Source organism: Callospermophilus lateralis, chromosome 7 (assembly GCF_048772815.1).
Source record: "Callospermophilus lateralis isolate mCalLat2 chromosome 7, mCalLat2.hap1, whole genome shotgun sequence".
NCBI classification, from domain to species: Eukaryota; Metazoa; Chordata; class Mammalia; order Rodentia; family Sciuridae; genus Callospermophilus; species Callospermophilus lateralis.
In genome coordinates, this window is record NC_135311.1 from 82,829,088 (window position 1) to 82,849,919 (window position 20,832).

At 33.6% G+C, this 20,832-nt stretch overlaps 1 protein-coding gene across 1 annotated transcript in view; it reads right to left on the bottom strand.

Moving 5' to 3' along the window:
* The window catches only part of Msh4 (mutS homolog 4), a 72,812-nt gene that overhangs the window by 22,367 nt on the left and 29,613 nt on the right, over positions 1 to 20,832 (bottom strand). The window contains exons 7-12 of the mRNA XM_076862285.2: positions 15,429 to 15,503; positions 7,272 to 7,336; positions 5,820 to 5,989; positions 3,430 to 3,566; positions 2,417 to 2,520; positions 1,273 to 1,397 (exon numbers count right to left, since the gene is read on the bottom strand). Of these exons, the coding sequence (XP_076718400.2) occupies positions 1,273 to 1,397; positions 2,417 to 2,520; positions 3,430 to 3,566; positions 5,820 to 5,989; positions 7,272 to 7,336; positions 15,429 to 15,503 (676 nt within the window). The remainder of the gene's footprint in view (positions 1 to 1,272; positions 1,398 to 2,416; positions 2,521 to 3,429; positions 3,567 to 5,819; positions 5,990 to 7,271; positions 7,337 to 15,428; positions 15,504 to 20,832) is intronic.

The window sequence follows — 20,832 nt, forward strand, 5'->3', positions numbered from 1 at the left end:
AAAAGTTTTGTTACTTCATAAAAACAAATAATGATCAGATCTCTATGGAAACCAATTGAAGGTGGAAGTAGGATGAAGAAGGTGGAAGTATGAGTGAAAACTAAAATGCTGTATAATCTCTAGGTGAAATGCATGCATAAACTTGAAAGCATGCATTATAAAACAGAGATTAATTTTTAAAATTTTAAGGGATTTTCAAAAATTCATTATTTATTCATTATTAATATTATTATTATCCCTGTCAAACCAAAATAGAACAATATTAAATCCTTTAAGAGTTACAAAAAAAACTATTGTCAGGATGGCCAATCCCTAATGTAAGGTTTTGATCCCAAAAGACATATAAAAGATTAATAAGTTTCAGTCTATAAAATACCAAAGCAAAAGTAATATTTCCATGAGAAATATGAAAAACTTTATGATTCTTCCCATAAAAACAACTTAACATCATAATTTCGAAATGTTACCATTGATTTTAATTAGAAATTTTAATGTTTTTAATGTTATTAGGTCCACAATTATTTTTTTAAATATTTTCATTAATTGTTGATGAATCTTTATTTATCTACATGCGGTGCTGAAACTCAAACCCAGTGCCTCACACATGCTAGGCAGCACTCTACCACTGAGCCACAACTCCAGCCTAAGTCTACAATTATTGAACCATAACCATCACATACTGGTTCTGTAAATTCTCATGCTAGAGTATGGTTATTACTAATAAGTTGGATAAGAAAGTTCAAAGGGCTATCTTGAGTGAAGTATTCACTCAACATTAGAAAATTATTTAACATTAGTATTCAAGGTCTGTGCATAGTATTGAATACAAAAATAAATGACATAATTCCTGATCCTGGTATGCTCACATCTAAAGAACAAAAACGCTCACTTTGGAGATTCATTTCTCTCTATTAGCATTTGTCACATCACTTCTAATGAATATTCAGATCTGAACTTCATACGTTTCAATAATTGCCATTTTCACCAAGGAAATGTCTCTGTAGTGTCTTATTTGGTAAGCCTTTAAAATATCTTGCAGTTTTTTTCTTTTTGATTTCCCATTTTCTGAGTGAATAATTTTTTGGATTTTAAAATAAATTTTAGGGGCAACTTTACTTTATTTTGTGTCCTAGTCTAGGACATAGGCAAGAATCTACATTTCATGTAAAACATTACATAATGTTAAATACAATTATTCATGTTAAATACAATTATTTAAATGGAATACAAATCTCAGTATGCCACATTCTTATTTCAAAGAAAGTAACTTACCATAGTCAGAAAGAGTGCAGGCATGAGCAAAAGAGAGTAGCATGTCCAGCATTGACACAGTGTCAGAAAGTTTATATAAGCAATGAATATGTTCATAAATCTCACTAAGCAGTTTGCACACTATCCTGAAAGTACATATTGGGGAAGACACGTAATTATTTTTTAAAAAGCACATACAATACAATTATCAAATACTACTAAATTTATTGCCTAAGGTAGAGTAATATTCATAGTGAAGTGTACACCACAACTACACAAACCTATTGTTCAGTTGTTTCATTTTAGAGATGAGGAAATGAAATGATTGCTTAAAGTCACATCTACCATCTACTTAATGACAAAGAATCTATCTTTTGGTGTATTAACACTACATTTTTAAAGTGATGTTTCTATTAAGAAAATAATCTTTTATTAATAAAATCATCATATATAGGTCAAATCAAGCCCTAACAATACTTTAATCCCATCTGTTAATAATTCTGTTTTTGCACACATTAGATTGAACACAAAAGCTATTATATATTTTTCTTTCATTCTCTCCTACGCATGCAACATCCAAATAACATAATCATTTAAGAATTTATGTGTCAGTATTTTGATATAGTATAAAAGTTTTTCCCTTACAAGATAAATATGTACCCAAAGCTTATTATATTTTATAATGTCTGTGGTCCATGTCTTGAAACTGTTTAGAAATCCCAACATATCTCTATTATCTCAGAACACCAATTCTAAATTTTCTATTTCTTCTAACAGTACAGCATTGTTTCACGAACAACAAAAGAACTGGTACCATTGCGATATTGCTATAGAAATGTCAGGATATGAGAAACTGAGGGCTTATGGACCATAGGAAAAAAATAAAAGAAATTCAAGATAAGCCCATGCTATGCTAACCTCCTCTACTTATGGTGGAAAGTACAATATAGAAGTATTGGTTATAATGTTATAATGGCATTTTTTGTGTAATTAGATCTGCCCTGAAGTTTCTGTGAGGCTCAGTGGCCCTCACCATAACGACAGACTTTCTTTCCTAACATTCATAATTTTATAATTGTAATCAGACAAAAAGTCAATTAATAAAATTTATCATAGTTCTTTAAACCAATTTATTTCAAAATTCAAATACTTTAAATGCTCTTACATGTAAGTCATGTGATAGATTTCTCGCAAAGACTCTTGGCATCTTTCATTCATTTTAATTAAATCTGCTGATGTAAAACTGTAAGAATTTTTCACTTTAGAAATCTGTTAATAATTTAAAAACAGGACATATGAACATGCATATGAAACAAAACAGATTTATACAACTTAAATATAAGTCACTTTAATTTTTGAGAAATGATATCACAAAAAAAAGTTCTAAGTAATGTTTGGGAAAAATAAAAGGAAGACAACTTCAAAGCTTAAAGCAGTCTATTTTAACCTGTTCTATCCAACATGACCACTTTGACAGGTTTTAAATAGTCTGTGTAAATGTTAAAACACTGCATTTTATTACCAACTGACACACATGACAGATATCAGTGATATTCATGCCATGTATGACTCCTGTCTTATCCCTTATCCCATAATTGAACCTCACTCAAAATCTAATCACATTGCTGAATTTAACCCATTCATTACTTCATCCTTTCCTCACTTCTTGGAAACACAGTTTGCTTATACACACACACCCCAGAGTACATGCATGTGTATGTATGTGGGTAATATACAAATAAATTTAAAAGTTAAAGAGTTTGTTTTTGTCAAAAGGTCCTCCTTGGAAGCAGAGAAAGAAAAGTTAATAAGCATGCAGAAAAAAAAAATTTCCATGGTCCAAAGGTTTGTAGATATTAAGTTTTAAAGTTTAAGCAGATTTCTTTACTTCAGGATTTTTCAAAATAGGAAAATATGTATAGAGGAACATTTTCTATTTTAGGTAGTCTCTTTGTTTTCCTTTCTTCTCATACCAAGCTCTCAAAACTGATTTTTCTCCTAAAAAAAGCTTCTAAATCACTCTAAGTCTAGTATAACTCTTACACAGTGGGAGGAAAATAAAAGAAGCAATATACAAAGTATTCAGAAGATTGGCATGTAAACTTAAGGAGTGCTGGAATATATGTAAATGTACTACAAAATCAGGAACAATAATTTCCTAACCACTCTTGAATGAACCTTAATAAATTCTGAAGGAAGTTGATCAGTGGGTAGCACTGTACAATCCGTAGTCATCTGAATGAAAAATCCTCGAGCAGAGCTAAAACTTGTCCTTAAAGGCAGACTATATTTTTCTGCAAGCTGCGTTATCATTCCTAATGGCCAGAAACAAGAAAAACAAAAATAAAGTGAAAGAATTTTAATGAGAGAGTTGCTTTTTGTTTAAAAAGTCACAAAATATTTTTCCATAAATAGTTTTTAAACATTTTTTTCCAGTTTTATTTTATTGTAGTTGAAAATGAGTAATAGACAAGAATAATTTCTACTGGTGACCATAGTTCATAATAATACATCGTATGTTTCAAAATTGCTAAAAGAATAGATTTTTTAACATTCTCACCACAAAGAAATGGTAATTTTGGAGTGATGGATATGTTCTTTAGTCTAGATGTTTACTTTTTATTTTTGTAATGCATTACACTAATTATTACCCATATACAGCACAATTTTTCGTAACACTGTATATAAAGTATGTTTACGCCAAATTATGCCATTACACATGTACTCTTTTTTTTGCATTACAATATACCACAATTTTTCATATCTCTGTTTGTATATAAGGTATGTTGACACCAAATTCAAATCTTCATTCATGTATTTCTTATAATGATGACCACCACATTCCACCATCCTTGCTAATCCCCTTCCCCCTCCCTTTCCCTCCCACCCCTCTTCCCTATCTTGAAATAATCTTCCTCCCATGCTCTCCCTCCCTACCCCACTTTGAGTTACTCTCCTTATATCAGAGAAAACATTTGGCATTTGTTTTGGGGGGATTACCTAATTTCACTTAGCATTATTTTATTTAACGCTAATCTTTGCCATCTTTTTTGTTGTGACAGACAGAATAAATAAATTTATTTATTTATTTATATGTGGTGCTGAAAATTGAACCCAGTGCCTCACACATGCAAAGCAAGTGCTTTACCACTGAGCTACATACAGCCCCAGCCCCCATTCTAATTTTAATAAAAGATAACAATCACATAAATTATTGCAATCATTAAGAAGGTCCCTCTATAAAATATATTTTATAACACAAAATATTCTTTTTAAAGAAATAATTAATTCATCAAAATTCCCTAAAAATCTAAACCTCCTATCAACTTCATACTAATACAGAGTTTTAAATTTATATTTTATTTTATGACCATTAATCTTGAACATTGTTTGAACATTGCTCAAAACAATCACTCCTCCTGACTTTCCTGCTTTTCTCAATGGTATCATCATTCTTACATTAGAAATTTCATTAAGCACTAATGGCCACATTTCCCTTTACCAAGGCCATATTTACTTAATAATTAACTTATATAAAATTTTCTTTTAACCTCGGTATTTTTCTTGACTCAGATTCATTGTTATCATCCTAAATATTAATATTAATATTACTAACATGCAACAATTTAAACTGGTTTCCCTGACTCCATTTTACTCAACTTTACTAAATATATTTTTTAATAAATTTTATTTCACAAGGCAAAACCATCTCAGTACTTCATTCTCTTTGGGGAAAACATTTAAACTCCTAACTCTCAAAGACTAAATTCTGGTTCCCAGTCTACACTTAGGATTTATCTTTGACTAGTACTGTGAGGGGATGTCTTATTCCATCCTATCACCTTTGCTCATTCATTCCTTGAGGATTTCCTTGAACCTCTGTGCTTCAGCTTATACCACTGCCAGTGGTTAGAATTTCTCCCTAGGCTATTCCAACTACCAACAAATGTCCATCATCTATGGGAAGATCCTCTATTTATTCTGACTCCTCTCAAATGCTGCATTTTCCTTTATACACCTAATATTCTTGTGAAATTATGATGTTTAGGGTTTAAATCCACCAGTACTTATATACATATATAATGTGTACATATTTATGTATGTGTGTTTTTTACTTTATTGTCTGCCTCCACATAAGCTCTGTGAGGACAGGGACTTAATCTTGATCACTATGTATTCCTCGTGCCCAGATCAGTATCAAAGGTATTATTAGATCAATAAATATTTGTTAAAAGGTTACTGGACTGGCTTAATAATCACCTCCTCTTGAGAAAAAATGATGTTTCTGCTGCTGAAATTTTTAGCATTAATAGCCTACATTTTTCTTATAACTTATATACAATATTGTATGAGAGTAACTATATTCAAGTTCAGAAAAAAGATATAATAATTTCATGTCCTTTTTAAAAAAAGGGTTCCTTATATAGTAACATGTTAACATTATCTGTTTTGAAATAAAAAATAAATTTAAAATATGTATAACTAGTTATCACCAGCAAAAAATCCAGCATGTCCTAAAAAGTATGTTTTATTCCTTAAAATTAAAAAAAAAGTCTGAAATAAATTACCTGCTATGTCATCTACTATCTCTGTATATGTTCTTCTGGCTATGTCAAGAAATTCATTTATGTGAGACCTCACTGCATAGCACTTCTGAGTCCTCATATTCAAGCATCCTTTCATGTATCTTGCATCATCATTAATTACTGTTTTAATCTTTTCAAGTATGATTTCAAACCTAATGTTAAGGTTAAAAAATTACAAGTAATAAATCAGCTTTTTTATAATTTGATCATAATAATAGTAAACTTATTGAAAGCTATTTTCAAATAATTATGCAACAATTATTTTCCATAAGTTACAGTTATGACTCAATATTAATTCTAAATTTTTTCATCAGTCAAAACTAGAATAGTGTGAGGCTACCAAGAACAATTCTAAGATCTGCTAATATATAGATCTCCCAAATTATACATACTGACTGTGCCTGTGACTACAAAACATATTCCTAAAGAACTGTCATAAAAATTCTGTCTTCATGCTCATTCACCCAATAAATACTTACACGGTGTAGCAAGAGCTGTACTAGGTACAAGGATTCAAAGAAAGATAACATGTGCTCCCTGACCTCATAAGGAAGACTAAACATATATTGTGAGGCAGTGTAACTGAAGCCTCATAACTATCAGTTATCTAGTGGAGTGGAGAAGCCTGGTAACACCTATTTTCCTTTATTCTGCTCTGTAGTTTATTTGCAATTAAGCTGGTTTTATTATTAACTTCAGTTTGTGGCATCACACTTGTATAAAACTTGAATAAATAAAATATTTTTAAGTATCTTTTTTGGTCATGAACTAAAAGGCTATTGCTAATAATTTAACAAGATTCAAATCAAACTGTACTTAGATCTTTTTCCATACTCATATCTATTATTTCTATTTGCATTAGCCCTTTTTTATTTAATAAAGAAAAGGAATATATTTCTATATTTTTAAGTCTTTCCATAGAGAATGACTAAAAAGGGAAGTATTAAAATCATCCATAGGCCAGGCACAGTGGCACATGCCTATAATCCCAGAGGCTCAGGAGGCCGAGGCAGGAGTATGGTGAGTTCAAAACTAACCACAGCAAAAGCAAAGTGCTAAGCAACTCAGTGAGACCCTGTCTCTAAATAAAATACAAAATAGGGCTAGAGATGTGGCTCAGTGGTAGAGTGCACCTGAGTTCAATACCTGGTATTCCTTCCTCCCCCCACTCCTCCCACCGCCAAAAAAAATCACCCATGGATTTTAATCTCTCATACAAGTCTACCTGCCAGTTGCATAAATAATGTGTTGTTACCCTATTTTTATATACATAAGATGAAATATATAGCTAGAATTTTAATGAATAGTTTAAAGTTTCTGTTAACTAAAACTCAAGTAACTATTCTATAGACTACAATTGGAATCTTTAAAATAAGTTATTATCAGGAAGAAAAGAATAATCTTATATTTTATTAACAGTTGAATGACAAAAACCTCTTGTCTTCCAAGGAACCATAGTAAGCTCTTAATAAAGGTGTGTTACAGTTCTTCAGAGTAATCTATTAAAGAGTAAAATAAAGAATAGTTAAACATAACAAATTATGACATTATTCAAACACAGCATTTTATATTTGTTTAATACTTTATAGTTTATCAAGTGCTTTCTTGCTTTCTCATTTTCATGTACCCCCAAAATATTTTAGGTATGTAGGTGAGGACATATTTTTCCTTCCAAAAAGAGCACATAGTTAATGAGTGTCATTCATTGTTTCACCTTCATGACTTCTATTTTTTTTATCTCCTAATTGTTAAGATTTAACAACATATAGTGGTAGGTAGTAATATAGCTCTGTTGTACATTTAGAGTTCTCAACATATAATTACAAAATTAGGATTGTAAATACATTAAACTAGAAAAGTGCTTGGTATGTTTGTAAATAAAGCAATTTCTCTATTATTAAGTGGCAAAAGTAGGAATTTTGTTTTGCTTAATGAAAATTATGAGTGGTCACTAACTGAATAAACAGAAATGAGGAGAATACCTCCTTAACCTGATCTTTATCTATTTTAGTTGATATAAGGCAATGGCAAAAACATTTTTCTTTTGCTTCAGAAAAGAAAAATAATATATACATACTGATAAAAACTAGAAATTTCATAGAAACATAAAGAAAAATTAAATCACAAAATTATATCTCTTCTAAAGATACTCTAAATATTACAATATATTTCCTATCAGAAATCAAAAATTATACACCATTATATGTTCCTTCTCCCCACAGTTAATACTACATATAAGTATTAGAGATTTTTTTCATACCACAAAATTTAATAATTTATATTCCACCCTGTGGGAAACAAATAGTCTAATTATTTGAGTATTATTCCACGTATAATTTCATACTAATACAAATAATGTTGACCATCATTGGATGTAAATCTTGGTCAACATTTGTTAATTTTTTTCAAACAGATTTGTAGGCATAGTATTGCAAGATCAAAAGATATATGTTACGAATGTTTCCTATAAAGTAGGTACAATTTGTACTGTTTAAGAAGTTTTCTATCTCATTGGTCTCTCATTTTTCCAAAATAATCATACCATGAATGAAAAGGCTAACAAACTTTTTTCCTGTTTAAATTAGTTTAAAACATTAAATATAATGTATGGTGGTAGACTGGATCTTGTACCAAGAAAAAAATTCTATTAAGAATATGGTTAAAGACCGGAGCAGGAAGCCGCGACAGCCGCCCAGCCAGACCGGAGCAGGAAGCCGCGACAGCCGCCCAGCCAGACCGGAGCAGGAAGCCGCGACAGCCGCCCAGCCAGACCGGAGCAAGAAGGCGCCAGCCGCTCAGCCAGACCGGAGGAGGAAGTCCGGTCCCGCCCAGAGCGCTAGTCTCCAGGAAGCCCATCAACCCTTAAAACCCATCAAAGTGGGTGTGGCTACCAGCACAGTTGCGGCTGATCCAGGTACCCGGTTTCCAACTCCCCCACCCTTAGCTGCGATAACTCAAAATATTTCCCACAAGCTTTTGGGGATTGTAGCTATCAACACAAAACAACAACTGTAGAGGCACCTGGTTTCTACCTCAGAGACTAGAGTAGGGAAGATACAGGTGGAAGCTCATTTCCCTTCACACTGGCTATACCCACCACCCTGAATACAGAGGCTCAAACTAGGAATAGACAACACCACCTACTGGAAGCAAGGAAAACAGTGTTCTGAGAGACTTTTTTTTTTTTTCCTCTCTTTCTCTTTTCTTCTCTCTCTTCCACAACTTCAGCATATGTGAAACCAAGAACTGAGCATGAACAACTGAATTACCAAAGTAATATAATATAGAGGAATTGCATATACCCCACCTCCCCCCCATTTTTTTTCTGTATTTCTATCTTACTTCCCTTTCCCTTCTCTTATTTCTCTTTTCTTCCTTGTTATTTCTTTTCTTTTCTTTTTTTTTTAAATTCATATTCTCTCTATACCACTTTCAATCTCCTAACTTTTGCTATCTATACATAGGGTAACTATCTAAATAGGAGGTTGAGTCTATACATTCTTCCATAAATTACCAGTCGAGTGGTTAGAGTTCTCCAAAGGTGCTAAGTTAGTTTAACCTCATTCCCTCACTCCTTTCTCTTTAAATATAACATCCTTCGTCTGAAATTAAGTTTTCTATATGCCACCAGATATGGTACGCCTTTTATGAAACTAAGGAATATATTCTTAAGTAATAATTAAATCCAACATCTATAGTCTTAGAATCTAACTATAAATGTATTAATAATGAAACTTGTCCTTAGATAATGTACTGTTGATATTGGGATCTGTTAACATTGTCTTTCTCCGAAAAAGAGGGATATTGGAGCTATTCAAGAACAATACAAATATATAAGGGGAAAAACATTAGCTCAACAGTTTCACAAAGCTAGAAAGAATCATGAGCAGTATGAAAAGACAAGGAAAGAAAGGACCACAAACAATACAGGTCAATTCAACATTAGATGAGGTAATATCTGCAGCTGATGGAATGTCAGACAAAGAGTTCAGGATATACGAGTCTCAAGGAAGACATTATTCATCAAATTCAGACAATGAAAAATCACTTGGACAATGAATTACATAAACAAATCCAAGAAGCAAAAGATCAACTCTATAGGGAGATAGAGGATATAAAAAACAAACAAACAGAAATCCTGGAAATGCAGGAAACAATAAACCAAATTAAAAACTCAAATGAGAGTATTACCAGCAGAGTAGAACACTTGGAAGATAGAACTTCAGACAACGAAGACAAAGTTTTTCAACTTGAAAAGAACATAGACAGCTCAGCGAGAATGTTAAGAAATCATGAGGAGAACATCCAAGAATTATGGGATAACATCAAGAAACCAAACCTAAGAGTTATTGGGATACAAGAGGGTACAGAGGTCTAAACCAAGGGAATGAGTAATCTATTCAATGAAATAATACTAGAAAACTTCCCAGACTTAAAGAATGAAAAAGAAATCCAAATACTAGAAGCCTACAGGACACCGAATATACAAAATCATAAGAGATCCACACCAAGACATATAATAATGAAGATGCCCAACATACAGAATAAGGAGAGAATCTTAAAAGCCACAAGAGAGAGGAAGCAGATTACATTTAAGGGTAAACCAATCAGGATAACTGCTGATCTTTCAACACAGACTCTGAAAGCTAGAAGATCCTGGAACAACATATTTCAAACGCTGAAAGAAAAAGGGTTCCAACCAAGAATCATGTATCCAGCGAAATTAAGCTTCAGGATTGAAGATGAAATAAAAATCTTCCACGATAAGCAAAAGTTAAAAGAATTTGCAGCTAGAAAACCAGCTCTTCAAAACATCCTTGGCAAAACATTACAGGAAGAGGAAATGAAAAATAACAATGAAAACCAACAACGGGAGGTAGTACAATAAAGGAAAAACTAAGCATAGAGGAAAAACTAATCATGTTAAGTATCATACATAACCAAATATGACTGGAAATACAAACCATATCTCAATAGTAACCCTAAATGTTAATGGCTTAAATGCACCAATCAAAAGACATAGGCTAGTAGAATGGATTTAAAAAAAAGATCCAACAATATGCTGCCTACAGGAGACTCATCTGATAGGAAAAGACATACACAGACTGAAGGTGAAAGGTTGGGAAAAATCATATCACTCATACGGACCCCGGAAGCAAGCAGGGGTGTCCATACTTGTATCAAATAAAATAGACTTCAAGCCAAAGTTAATCAAAAGGGATAAACAAGGACAATACATACTGCTCAAGGGAACCATACACCAACAAGACTTGACGATCATTAATATATATGCCCCAAATAATGGTGCAGCTACGTTCATCAAACAAACTCTTCTCAAGTTCAAGAGTCTAATAGACCACAACACAATAATCATGGGAGATTTTAATACACCTCTCTCACCAATGGACAGATCTTCCAAACAAAAATTGAATAAAGAAACCATAGAGCTCAATAATACAATAAATAACTTAGACTTAATTGATATATACAGAATATACCACCCAACATCAAGCGGATACACTTTCTTCTCAGCAGCACATGGATCCTTCTCAAAAATAGACCATATATTATGTCACAGGGCAAAGCTTAGCAATTACAAAGGAGTTGAGATACTACCATGCATTTTATCTGATCATAATGAAATGAAATTGGAAATCAATAATAAAATGAGAAAGGAAAAACCCTACATCACATGGAGATTAAACAATATGCTACTGAATGAACAAAGGGTTACAGAAGACATCAAAGAGGAAATTAAAAAATTCTTAGAGGTAAACGAAAACTCAGAAACAACATATCGAAATCTTTGGGACACTATGAAAGCAGTACTAAGAGGAAAATTCATTTCATGGAGTTCATTCCTTAAAAGAAGGAAAAGCCAACAAATAAATGACCTCTTACTACACCTCAAAGCCTTAGAAAAAGAAGAACAAATCAGCAGCAAATACAGTAGAAGGCAAGAAATAATTAAAATTAGAGCAGAAATCAATGAAATCGAAACAAAAGAAACAATCGAAAAAATTGACAAAACTAAAAGTTGGTTCTTTGAAAAAATAAATAAGATTGATAGACCACTAGCCACACTAACAAAGAGAAGAAGAGAGAGAACCCAAATTACTAGCTTACGGGATGAAAAAGGCAACATCACAACAAACAATTCAGAAATACAGATGATAATTAGAAATTATTTTGAAACCCTATACTCTAATAAAATAGAAGATAGTGAAGGCATAGATAAATTCCTTGAGACATATGAACTACCCAGATTGAATCAGGAAGATATAAACAACCTAAACAGATCAATATCAAGGGAGGAAATAGAAGAAGCCATCAAAAGACTACCAACCAAGAAAAGCCCAGGACCGGATGGATATACAGCAGAGTTTTACAAAACATTTAAAGAGGAACTAATACCAATACTCCATAATCTATTTCAGGAGATAGAAAAAGAGGGAGAACTCCCAAATTCATTCTATGAGGCCAATATCACCCTGATTCCCAAACCAGAGAAGGACACCTCAAAGAAAGAAAACTACAGACCAATATCCCTAATGAATTTAGATGCAAAAATCCTCAATAAAATTCTGGCAAATCGTATACAAAAACATATCAAAAAGATTGTGCACCATGATCAAGTAGGATTCATCCCTGGGATGCAAGGCTGGTTCAATATACGGAAATCAATAAACGTTATTCACCACATCAATAGACTTAAAGATAAGAACCATATGATCATCTCGGTGGACGCAGAAAAAGCATTCGACAAAGTACAGCATCCCTTTATGTTCAAAACATTAGAAAAACTAGGGATAACAGGAACTTACCTCAAAATTATAAAAGCTATATATGCTAAGCCTCAGGCTAGCATCATTCTAAATGGAAAAAAACTGAAGGCATTCCCTCTAAAATCTGGAACAAGACAGGGATGCCCTCTCTCACCACTTCTATTCAATATAGTTCTCGAAACACTGGCCAGAGCAATTAGACAGACGAAAGAAATTAAAGGCATAAAAATAGGAAAAGAAGAACTTAAATTATCACTGTTTGCGGATGATATGATCCTATACCTAGAAGACACAAAAGGGTCTACAAAGAAACTACTAGAGCTAATAAATGAATTCAGCAAAGTGGCTGGATATAAAATCAACACGCATAAATCAAAGGCATTCCTGTATATCAGCGACAAATCTTCTGAACTGGAAATGAGGACATCTACCCCATTCACAATATCCTCAAAAAAAATAAAATACTTGGGAATCAACCTAACAAAAGAGGTGAAAGATTTATACAATGAAAACTACAGAACCCTAAAGAGAGAAATAGAAGAAGATCTCAGAAGATGGAAAAATATACCCTGTTCATGGATAGGCAGAACTAACATCATCAAAATGGCAATATTACCAAAAGTTCTCTATAGGTTCAATGCAATGCCAATCAAAATCCCAACGGCATTTCTTGTAGAAATAGATAAAGCAATCATGAAATTCATATGGAAAAATAAAAGACCCAGAATAGCAAAAGCAATTCTAAGCAGGAAGTGTGAATCAGGAGGTGTAGCGATACCAGATTTCAAACTGTACTACAAAGCAATAGTAACAAAAACAGCATGGTACTGGTACCAAAACAGGCGGGTGGACCAATGGTATAGAATAGAGGACACAGAAACCAATCCACAAAATTACAACTATCTTATATTCGATAAAGGGGCTAAAAGCATGCAATGGAGGAAGGATAGCATCTTCAACAAATGGTGCTGGGAAAACTGGAAATCCATATGCAATAAAATGAAACTGAATCCCCTCCTCTCGCCATGCACAAAAGTTAACTCAAAATGGATCAAGGACCTTGATATCAAATCAGAGACTATGCGTCTGATAGATGAAAAGGTTGGCTCCGATCTACATATTGTGGGGTCGGGCTCCAAATTCCTTAATAGGACACCCATAGCACAAGAGTTAAAAACAAGAATCAACAAATGGGACTTACTTAAACTAAAAAGTTTTTCTCAGCAAGAGAAACAATAAGAGAGGTAAATAGGGAGCCTACATCATGGGAACAAATTTTTACTCCTCACACTTCAGATAGAGCCCTAATATCCAGAGTATACAAAGAACTCAAAAAATTAAACAATAAGAAAACAAATAACCCAATCAACAAATGGGCCAAAGACCTGAACAGACACTTCTCAGAGGAGGACATACAATCAATCAACAAGTACATGAAAAAATGCTCACCATCTCTAGCAGTCAGAGAAATGCAAATCAAAACCACCCTAAGATACCATCTCACTCCAGTAAGATTGGCAGCCATTATGAAGTCGAACAATAACAAGTGCTGGTGAGGATGTGGGGAAAAGGGTACTCTTATACATTGCTGGTGGGACTGCAAAATGGTGAGGCCAATATGGAAAGCAGTATGGAGATTCCTGGGAAAGCTGGGAATGGAACCACCATTTGACCCAGCTATTGCCCTTCTCGGACTATTCCCTGAAGACCTCAAAAGAGCGTACTACAGGGATACTGCCACATCGATGTTCATAGCAGCACAATTCACAATAGCTAGACTGTGGAACCAACCCCAATGCCCCTCAATAGATGAATGGATAAAAAAAATGTGGCATTTATACACAATGGAGTACTACGCAGCACTAAGAAATGACAAAATCATGGAATTTGCAGGGAAATGGATGGCACTAGAGCAGATTATGCTAAGTGAAGCTAGCCAATCCCTAAAAAACAAATGCCAAATGTCTTCTTTGATATAATGAGAGCAACCAAGAACAGAGCAGGGAGGAAGAGCAGGAGGAAAAGATTAACATTAAGCAGAGTCATGAAGTGGGAGGGAAAGGGAGAGAAAAGGGAAATTGCTTGGAAATGGAAGGAGACCCTCATTGTTATACAAAATTACATATAAGAGTTTGTGAGGGGAATGGGAAAAAAATAAGAAGAGAAATGAATTACAGTAGATGGGGTAGAGAGAGAAGATGGGAGGGGAGGGGAGGGGGGATAGTAGAGGATAGGAAAGGTAGCAGAATACAACAGTTACTATTATGGTATTATGTAAAAATGTGGATGTGTAACAGATGTGATTCTGAAATCTTTGTAATGTTTTGAATTAAAAAAAAAAAGACAAAAAAAAGAATATGGTTAAAAATTTGATAAAATGTAATACACTGTATAATAGTATTATATCAACATTAAATATTCTGAGTTTGATAATTATATTGTCATTATATAAGAGAACATCCTTTTGTGTAAAAGATACACAAGCTAGTATTTAGGTACTTCAACTTACTTTCAAATGGTTCAGTGAAAGTTATTAATAAACACATGTGTGTGAGTGTGCATGTGCTGTTTGTGTTAAGAAAAGATATGCAAATTTGTTAAACAATCATGTAATTTCTCTAAGTTTAAATTTTTTCCTAAACACCAAGTTGAAAAAATGATGCCTAACATGTTATACAATTAATATACACACATGTAAATGAGGAGCTTTTTACTGTCATGTATAACTGATTAGAATATATATATATATATATATATATATATATATATATATGCACATACACACATATATACACACGTAAATTACCTTTAAAGGGTCCACAAGTTCCAAGGTATGCTTTAGATATATTAAATTTGTTATTTTTGATTCAGCTGCATTAACCTGTTAAGATAAAAATCTAAATGTGGAACCATAAATATTTAATGCAAAAATGGGTTTTTCTCTTGAATATTTTAGCAGTCTATTCAGGATGCCAGTCTAGAGAATAATTAGAACTTACTGACATACCATAATAAGCCAAGCAGACTATAGTTTCCTGGCAATTGACAATGGGAGGAGTTTACTTCATCGTGCCTAATTTTCATTTCTATTTTTACATCTGAGCTAAACTTAAATTGTAATAACAAAAGTAGATATAGTTTAAACCTGAGTGGCACCAAGAGTCTAAGGTTAATTTTTAAAAAGCACCAAGAATATATGTGGATAGATGGTATTTTGAAACTGAATCTGAATCTCCCAGATAGGTATAGAACAACACAAATTCCCACAACATATTCCTGTTTAGACAAATAAAATCATTTTCATAATTCTAGTGGTCCAAATTAGTTATAATTTTCCAAAATACAATAATATCAACATTCTAAATTTTGTAAATAAAGTTTTTGTGAATGAAATTACAATCTTTACAAATGAGTAGTAGTACCGACCTAGGAAAATGAGGATGTTGTTGTGCATGGACTAATTTATCAATATTGACAGAAACAGAGTTTTAGGATATCCCAGTTATAACACAATGTACTTGACATTGAGCTGTTTCCTTTTGAGGTCCCCTGGCCTATATCTTCACTGCACGGTATCTGAGCCCTTCTATGACCATCTGGCCCAATTCAGAAGATACCATAATGAAGTCATCAGACCAAAAAGCGGTTCATACTATATTATGAAGAATCTCTGAAAGTAACAGGACAATTAATTCTAAATAAAATTCACCACAAAGAAGACAACTATTTTTCCTATCACCAAATGTAAATAATTCCAAAAACAGCCAAACTTCCCCTGAAGAAGATCAAGGTGGAAAGATTAACACACTGAATATAAACTTATAATAAATTAAGAAACAGACAGAGAGACCAAAAAAAAAAAACAGAATAAAAAGTCTAGACACAGACCCAAGCACATATTGGTACTTGATTTATGGTAAAGGCTGACTGCAGAAGAATAGGAAAAAGGCAATCTTTTCCATAAATGATAATACAATTCTGAATCTATATGGGAAGAAAGAAACATGGACCTTTCTTCACCCCACCAATGTAAAAATTAATTCCAATGCACTGTAAATCTAAATGTAAAAAGTAAAACAAATAAAACATCTGGACTATAACAAAAGAATATATATATATGACTTTGGGTGTTCTAAGTTTTATAGAACTTTGTAATTGATAATTTGGCATCCATTAATCACTTGGTAAAGCTAACAGCCAAAGTTGTGTACATCTTCCCTGTGGTCTGGCTTTTGTAGGTACAAAAAAAAATCGTATTATAAATCCTATAATCACAAACCTTAACATCTAAGTTTTGCTTTCTGCCAAACAGAAAACATTCCTACCTAACTAACAACTTCCTGGTACTATAGTAATAAAGGACTTTCCTATGCTTTTCCTTTGCTCTTTCCATCTCTTAACAGACCTGGTACTTCCTAGTGTGAACCTGCTCTCTCCTCTTGGGAATTATAAATAATAAAACTCTTTCAGTGTCATTAACTTCTCCATGTTGCTATTTAGTCACCTCCATAAATAAAAATCCATGGGTGTTTTAGTTAACTTTTTTTTCACAGTTGTGACTAAGGACTGACAATGTAGAGGAGAAAAGTTTACTTGAGGGCTCACAGTTTCAGAGGTCTCAATCCATAGACAGCAGGCTACATTCCTCAGGGCTTGAGGTGAGGCTAAACATCATGGCATAAGAGTATGGTGGAGGTACATAGCTCACATGATGATCAGATGGCAGACTCCACTTGCCAGATACAAATATATACTCCAAAGCCATGCCCCCAATGCCCTATCTCCTCCAGCCACACCTCACCTGCCTTCAATTACCACTCCAATAATCCCATCAGGTGATTAATTCACTGATTGGGTTAAGGCTTTCATGACCCTTTCGTTTCTCCTCTGAACCCTTCTGCATTGTGTCACATGTAAGCTTTTGGGGGACACTTCACATACAAACCATAACAATGGGTAAAATCATGATATTGGAATAGGTAAATATTTCTTAAGTAGGACACAGCAAGCATAAACTATAAAGAAAAAACACTGATGAATCCAGACATTTAAATTAAGCACTTCTATTCACTACTAAGCCAGGATTGGTTTGCCAACAGTCAACTTTGAGAAACTAGAATTTGAAGGCAGATAATTTATTTGAAAAGTAATTCCAGCAAGAATAGACAAGGCAGGGGGAGTAAGACAAGGAAAGGAATGATAGCATCAGGTTACCAATGCAGCTCAGTCCTGCTGGAGATTTATGAGGGATGCTTTATAGCAAGTTTCAGGATCTACTCCAAAGATAAGGAAAAGGGTATATTCATTCACCAATTCCTATTCAGTATTGGTTAAAAACCTATTGCCAGGGGCATCAACTCCCTGATACACACTAGGGCCTTTTCTGTGGTGAGGGAAAGTTCTCAGGTAATCTCATCTGCTTCCAGCAAGCAACTTCCCTTGCACAAAAGTGAATGCCAAGAAGATGTGGATGATATGCCAATAGCACCTGCTCCACAAATTTGACTAAACATATGGTAGTTAGTCACTACTGAAGAGGTGCTGAAGGTTAAAGGAGATAGATGAACTGAAATGGTTTCTGAGCTCATATTAAAAGTCAAGAAAAAGACAGAATGACTATTGGGTAGCCTTGAAGGCTCTGTGAATATATGAGAGTCAAAGCTAGTGAATTTTAGAAAGTATGGAGAATAATAGTCTGAGTACCAATAAGGAACGAGGACACCAGCTTTAAACTCCCTAGTAAGAGGAATATGCAAAGGAAAACCACTGTCACTAAGAGGTCTGCAAAACAAGAGTCACCAACCTGTAATTTTCAGTTTGAGGAAGAAGTTAAAGAATATAAAGGAGATTTGGTAATAACTGAACTTGAGTAACCAGAGAGGAAAATGGAAATATCATGGAATGGATAGGGGTGGAAATAAAGACAGCAAAGTTAAAGTTGAGCTTTTGGGGACAGAGCTATATAGTCCAAAATAAGAAGTAGTTGTAAGTACTGGGCTTCTTGTTGACTTACATGAACAGGAGTAGGGTCAACAAATTATCATTGATGTTTCAAAAGCAAAGAGCAATTCAAACATTAGTTCACATAAACACTGAAAACAAAGATTGGCACAGAAAATAGTCTTGATAGAACCAGGAAAAATTGTAGGGTCCCAACTGACTCTTGATGATAAAAATATAAAGTAAAAACTAAAAATAGACACACTGGGACTGCAATTTGTGAGACACTAGAAGAGGTCTAGGCTAAGATGTGCAGAGAATCTTGACCCACAAAAACTATTGAATAGTAAGTAGGTGTTATGGGGCTATGGTTGCAGTTCTTTATTACACAGCAATATAAAACTTACAGAGATTCTCTTCACAGTTTGCTTCTTCAGAGACCACAGGGACAGTCTCTCCATAAAGAATAAGGAGACAATTCTCCACTGGCCTTTTGCATTTCCACATATCTTTTGAGTGACACTGACTGCCTTTTTTTTTTTTAGACAATATTTCCAAGGATGAACATCCACAAAAGATATAGTGTCCTAGAGCAAAGAAGAGGTTTACCTACAGTTTTGGAAAATAAATATATTATCCCCTTCAGAATGGCAGGAAGGCATACTTCCTGACCCTTATAAAAGATTCTAGTTCCTTAAGCTCAGTGATTCTCTCTTGCAACACACTGAATGAACAGGTGTTGCCAGGCCCTCTTCATATCATCCTGTAAGAAATAGACCTTTGGGAACCAGTGCAAGAAAATGATGATATTCTAGTTATTGCTACTGCTGTGATACTGAAGTCCTTTCTCTCTGACCTAACAATATTGTGTGATCTCGTAGAATTTTTGCAATGGTAGCACTCTAACTTGTTCTGCACTATTTGCAACCTAATAGTTTGGGGTAAAATGTGCAATTCATAAGTAAAATTGTTCTTTAACACATTTCTCATTTAAAATTATCATTCAAAGCAGTGGCATTTGGCAAAAGGCCATAAAGGCTAATCATAATATTTTGTGTATTAACATTCATAATTAAAAATCCTTAAATATTTACTGATTCCAAAAATACTGTTAAATGCAAAGTGAAAAAAGATTAATTATCCAGGTTAGCAATGACATATTCAAAAATAAAGTGAAGTACTTTATCTGTATAATCATAAATCCTTTTATTTTAATATAATCACTATAATTTAATATTAATTATTAGGATTGAAACTGGAAGAAGAAAGCATTCCTGCTGTGGGGGAGTTAAAACCAGAACAAGGGAAGATGGAGAGATGGTATAGTACAGGATAGTGATAAGGACATCCAAACTGGAGGTCTGCCATCACAGCCATCACAGTGTATATGAGCTTGAACAAGATCAGGAGAGTATCTATGCAAAGGGAGAATAGTTTGGCATTAGTTTTGGATCCCAACTAGGCTGAAGAAGTTTCTGCATAGGAGGCAAGCTTGATGCAGAATATAAGCCTGAGAGAAGGGAGAGAATTACTATACCGAAGAATTTATTAGCAGGTACTGGAACACAGGCAGAATGAGGATGGTACCTGCATGGGGAAGAAGTGACAGCAGTGAGAGAATAATAGGAGAAATGGACCAAACATTTTAATGTATTAAGGATAATGATAATGACTTTCTCATCAGGTTTCTCATTGGCAGAAAAGGGAATTACAATAATGGAAAGGGAAAGAACTAGTATACCCAGGGATGGCCGACTGAAATTGGAGGTACTGGTGTAAACTCATGATTTTCTGTTGTATAGATGAATATAGAAATAAATATATAGAGGTAAATGTATATACTTCTATACTTATTGATATAAATACATATTTATTCCCTAGCCATGAGAGGGTTGGGAGTTATGACACTCCAATAGCAACAAGTGCTCAGATATTTTTTGAAAATTTATTTATTTATATTATTATAATTATTCCACCATACTAACTGTACATATTAGTGGGTTTCACTGTGATATTTCCATATATGTACTTAGCATACTTTGATCTTATTCACCCTCCCTCTTATTTTCTCCTCTCTACTTCCTCTTCCCAGTCCCTTTCCCTTTCCTTAACAGTCTGTCTTCTATTTCAGGTCGCCTTTTTTTTTTTCTTTTCCAGTTTTCATACATAAGAGAAAATGTGACAATTATCTTTCTGTGTCTGGCTAATTTTGTATAACAAATATGACAATATCCAGTTCTATCGATTTTCCTGCAAATGACATGATTTTT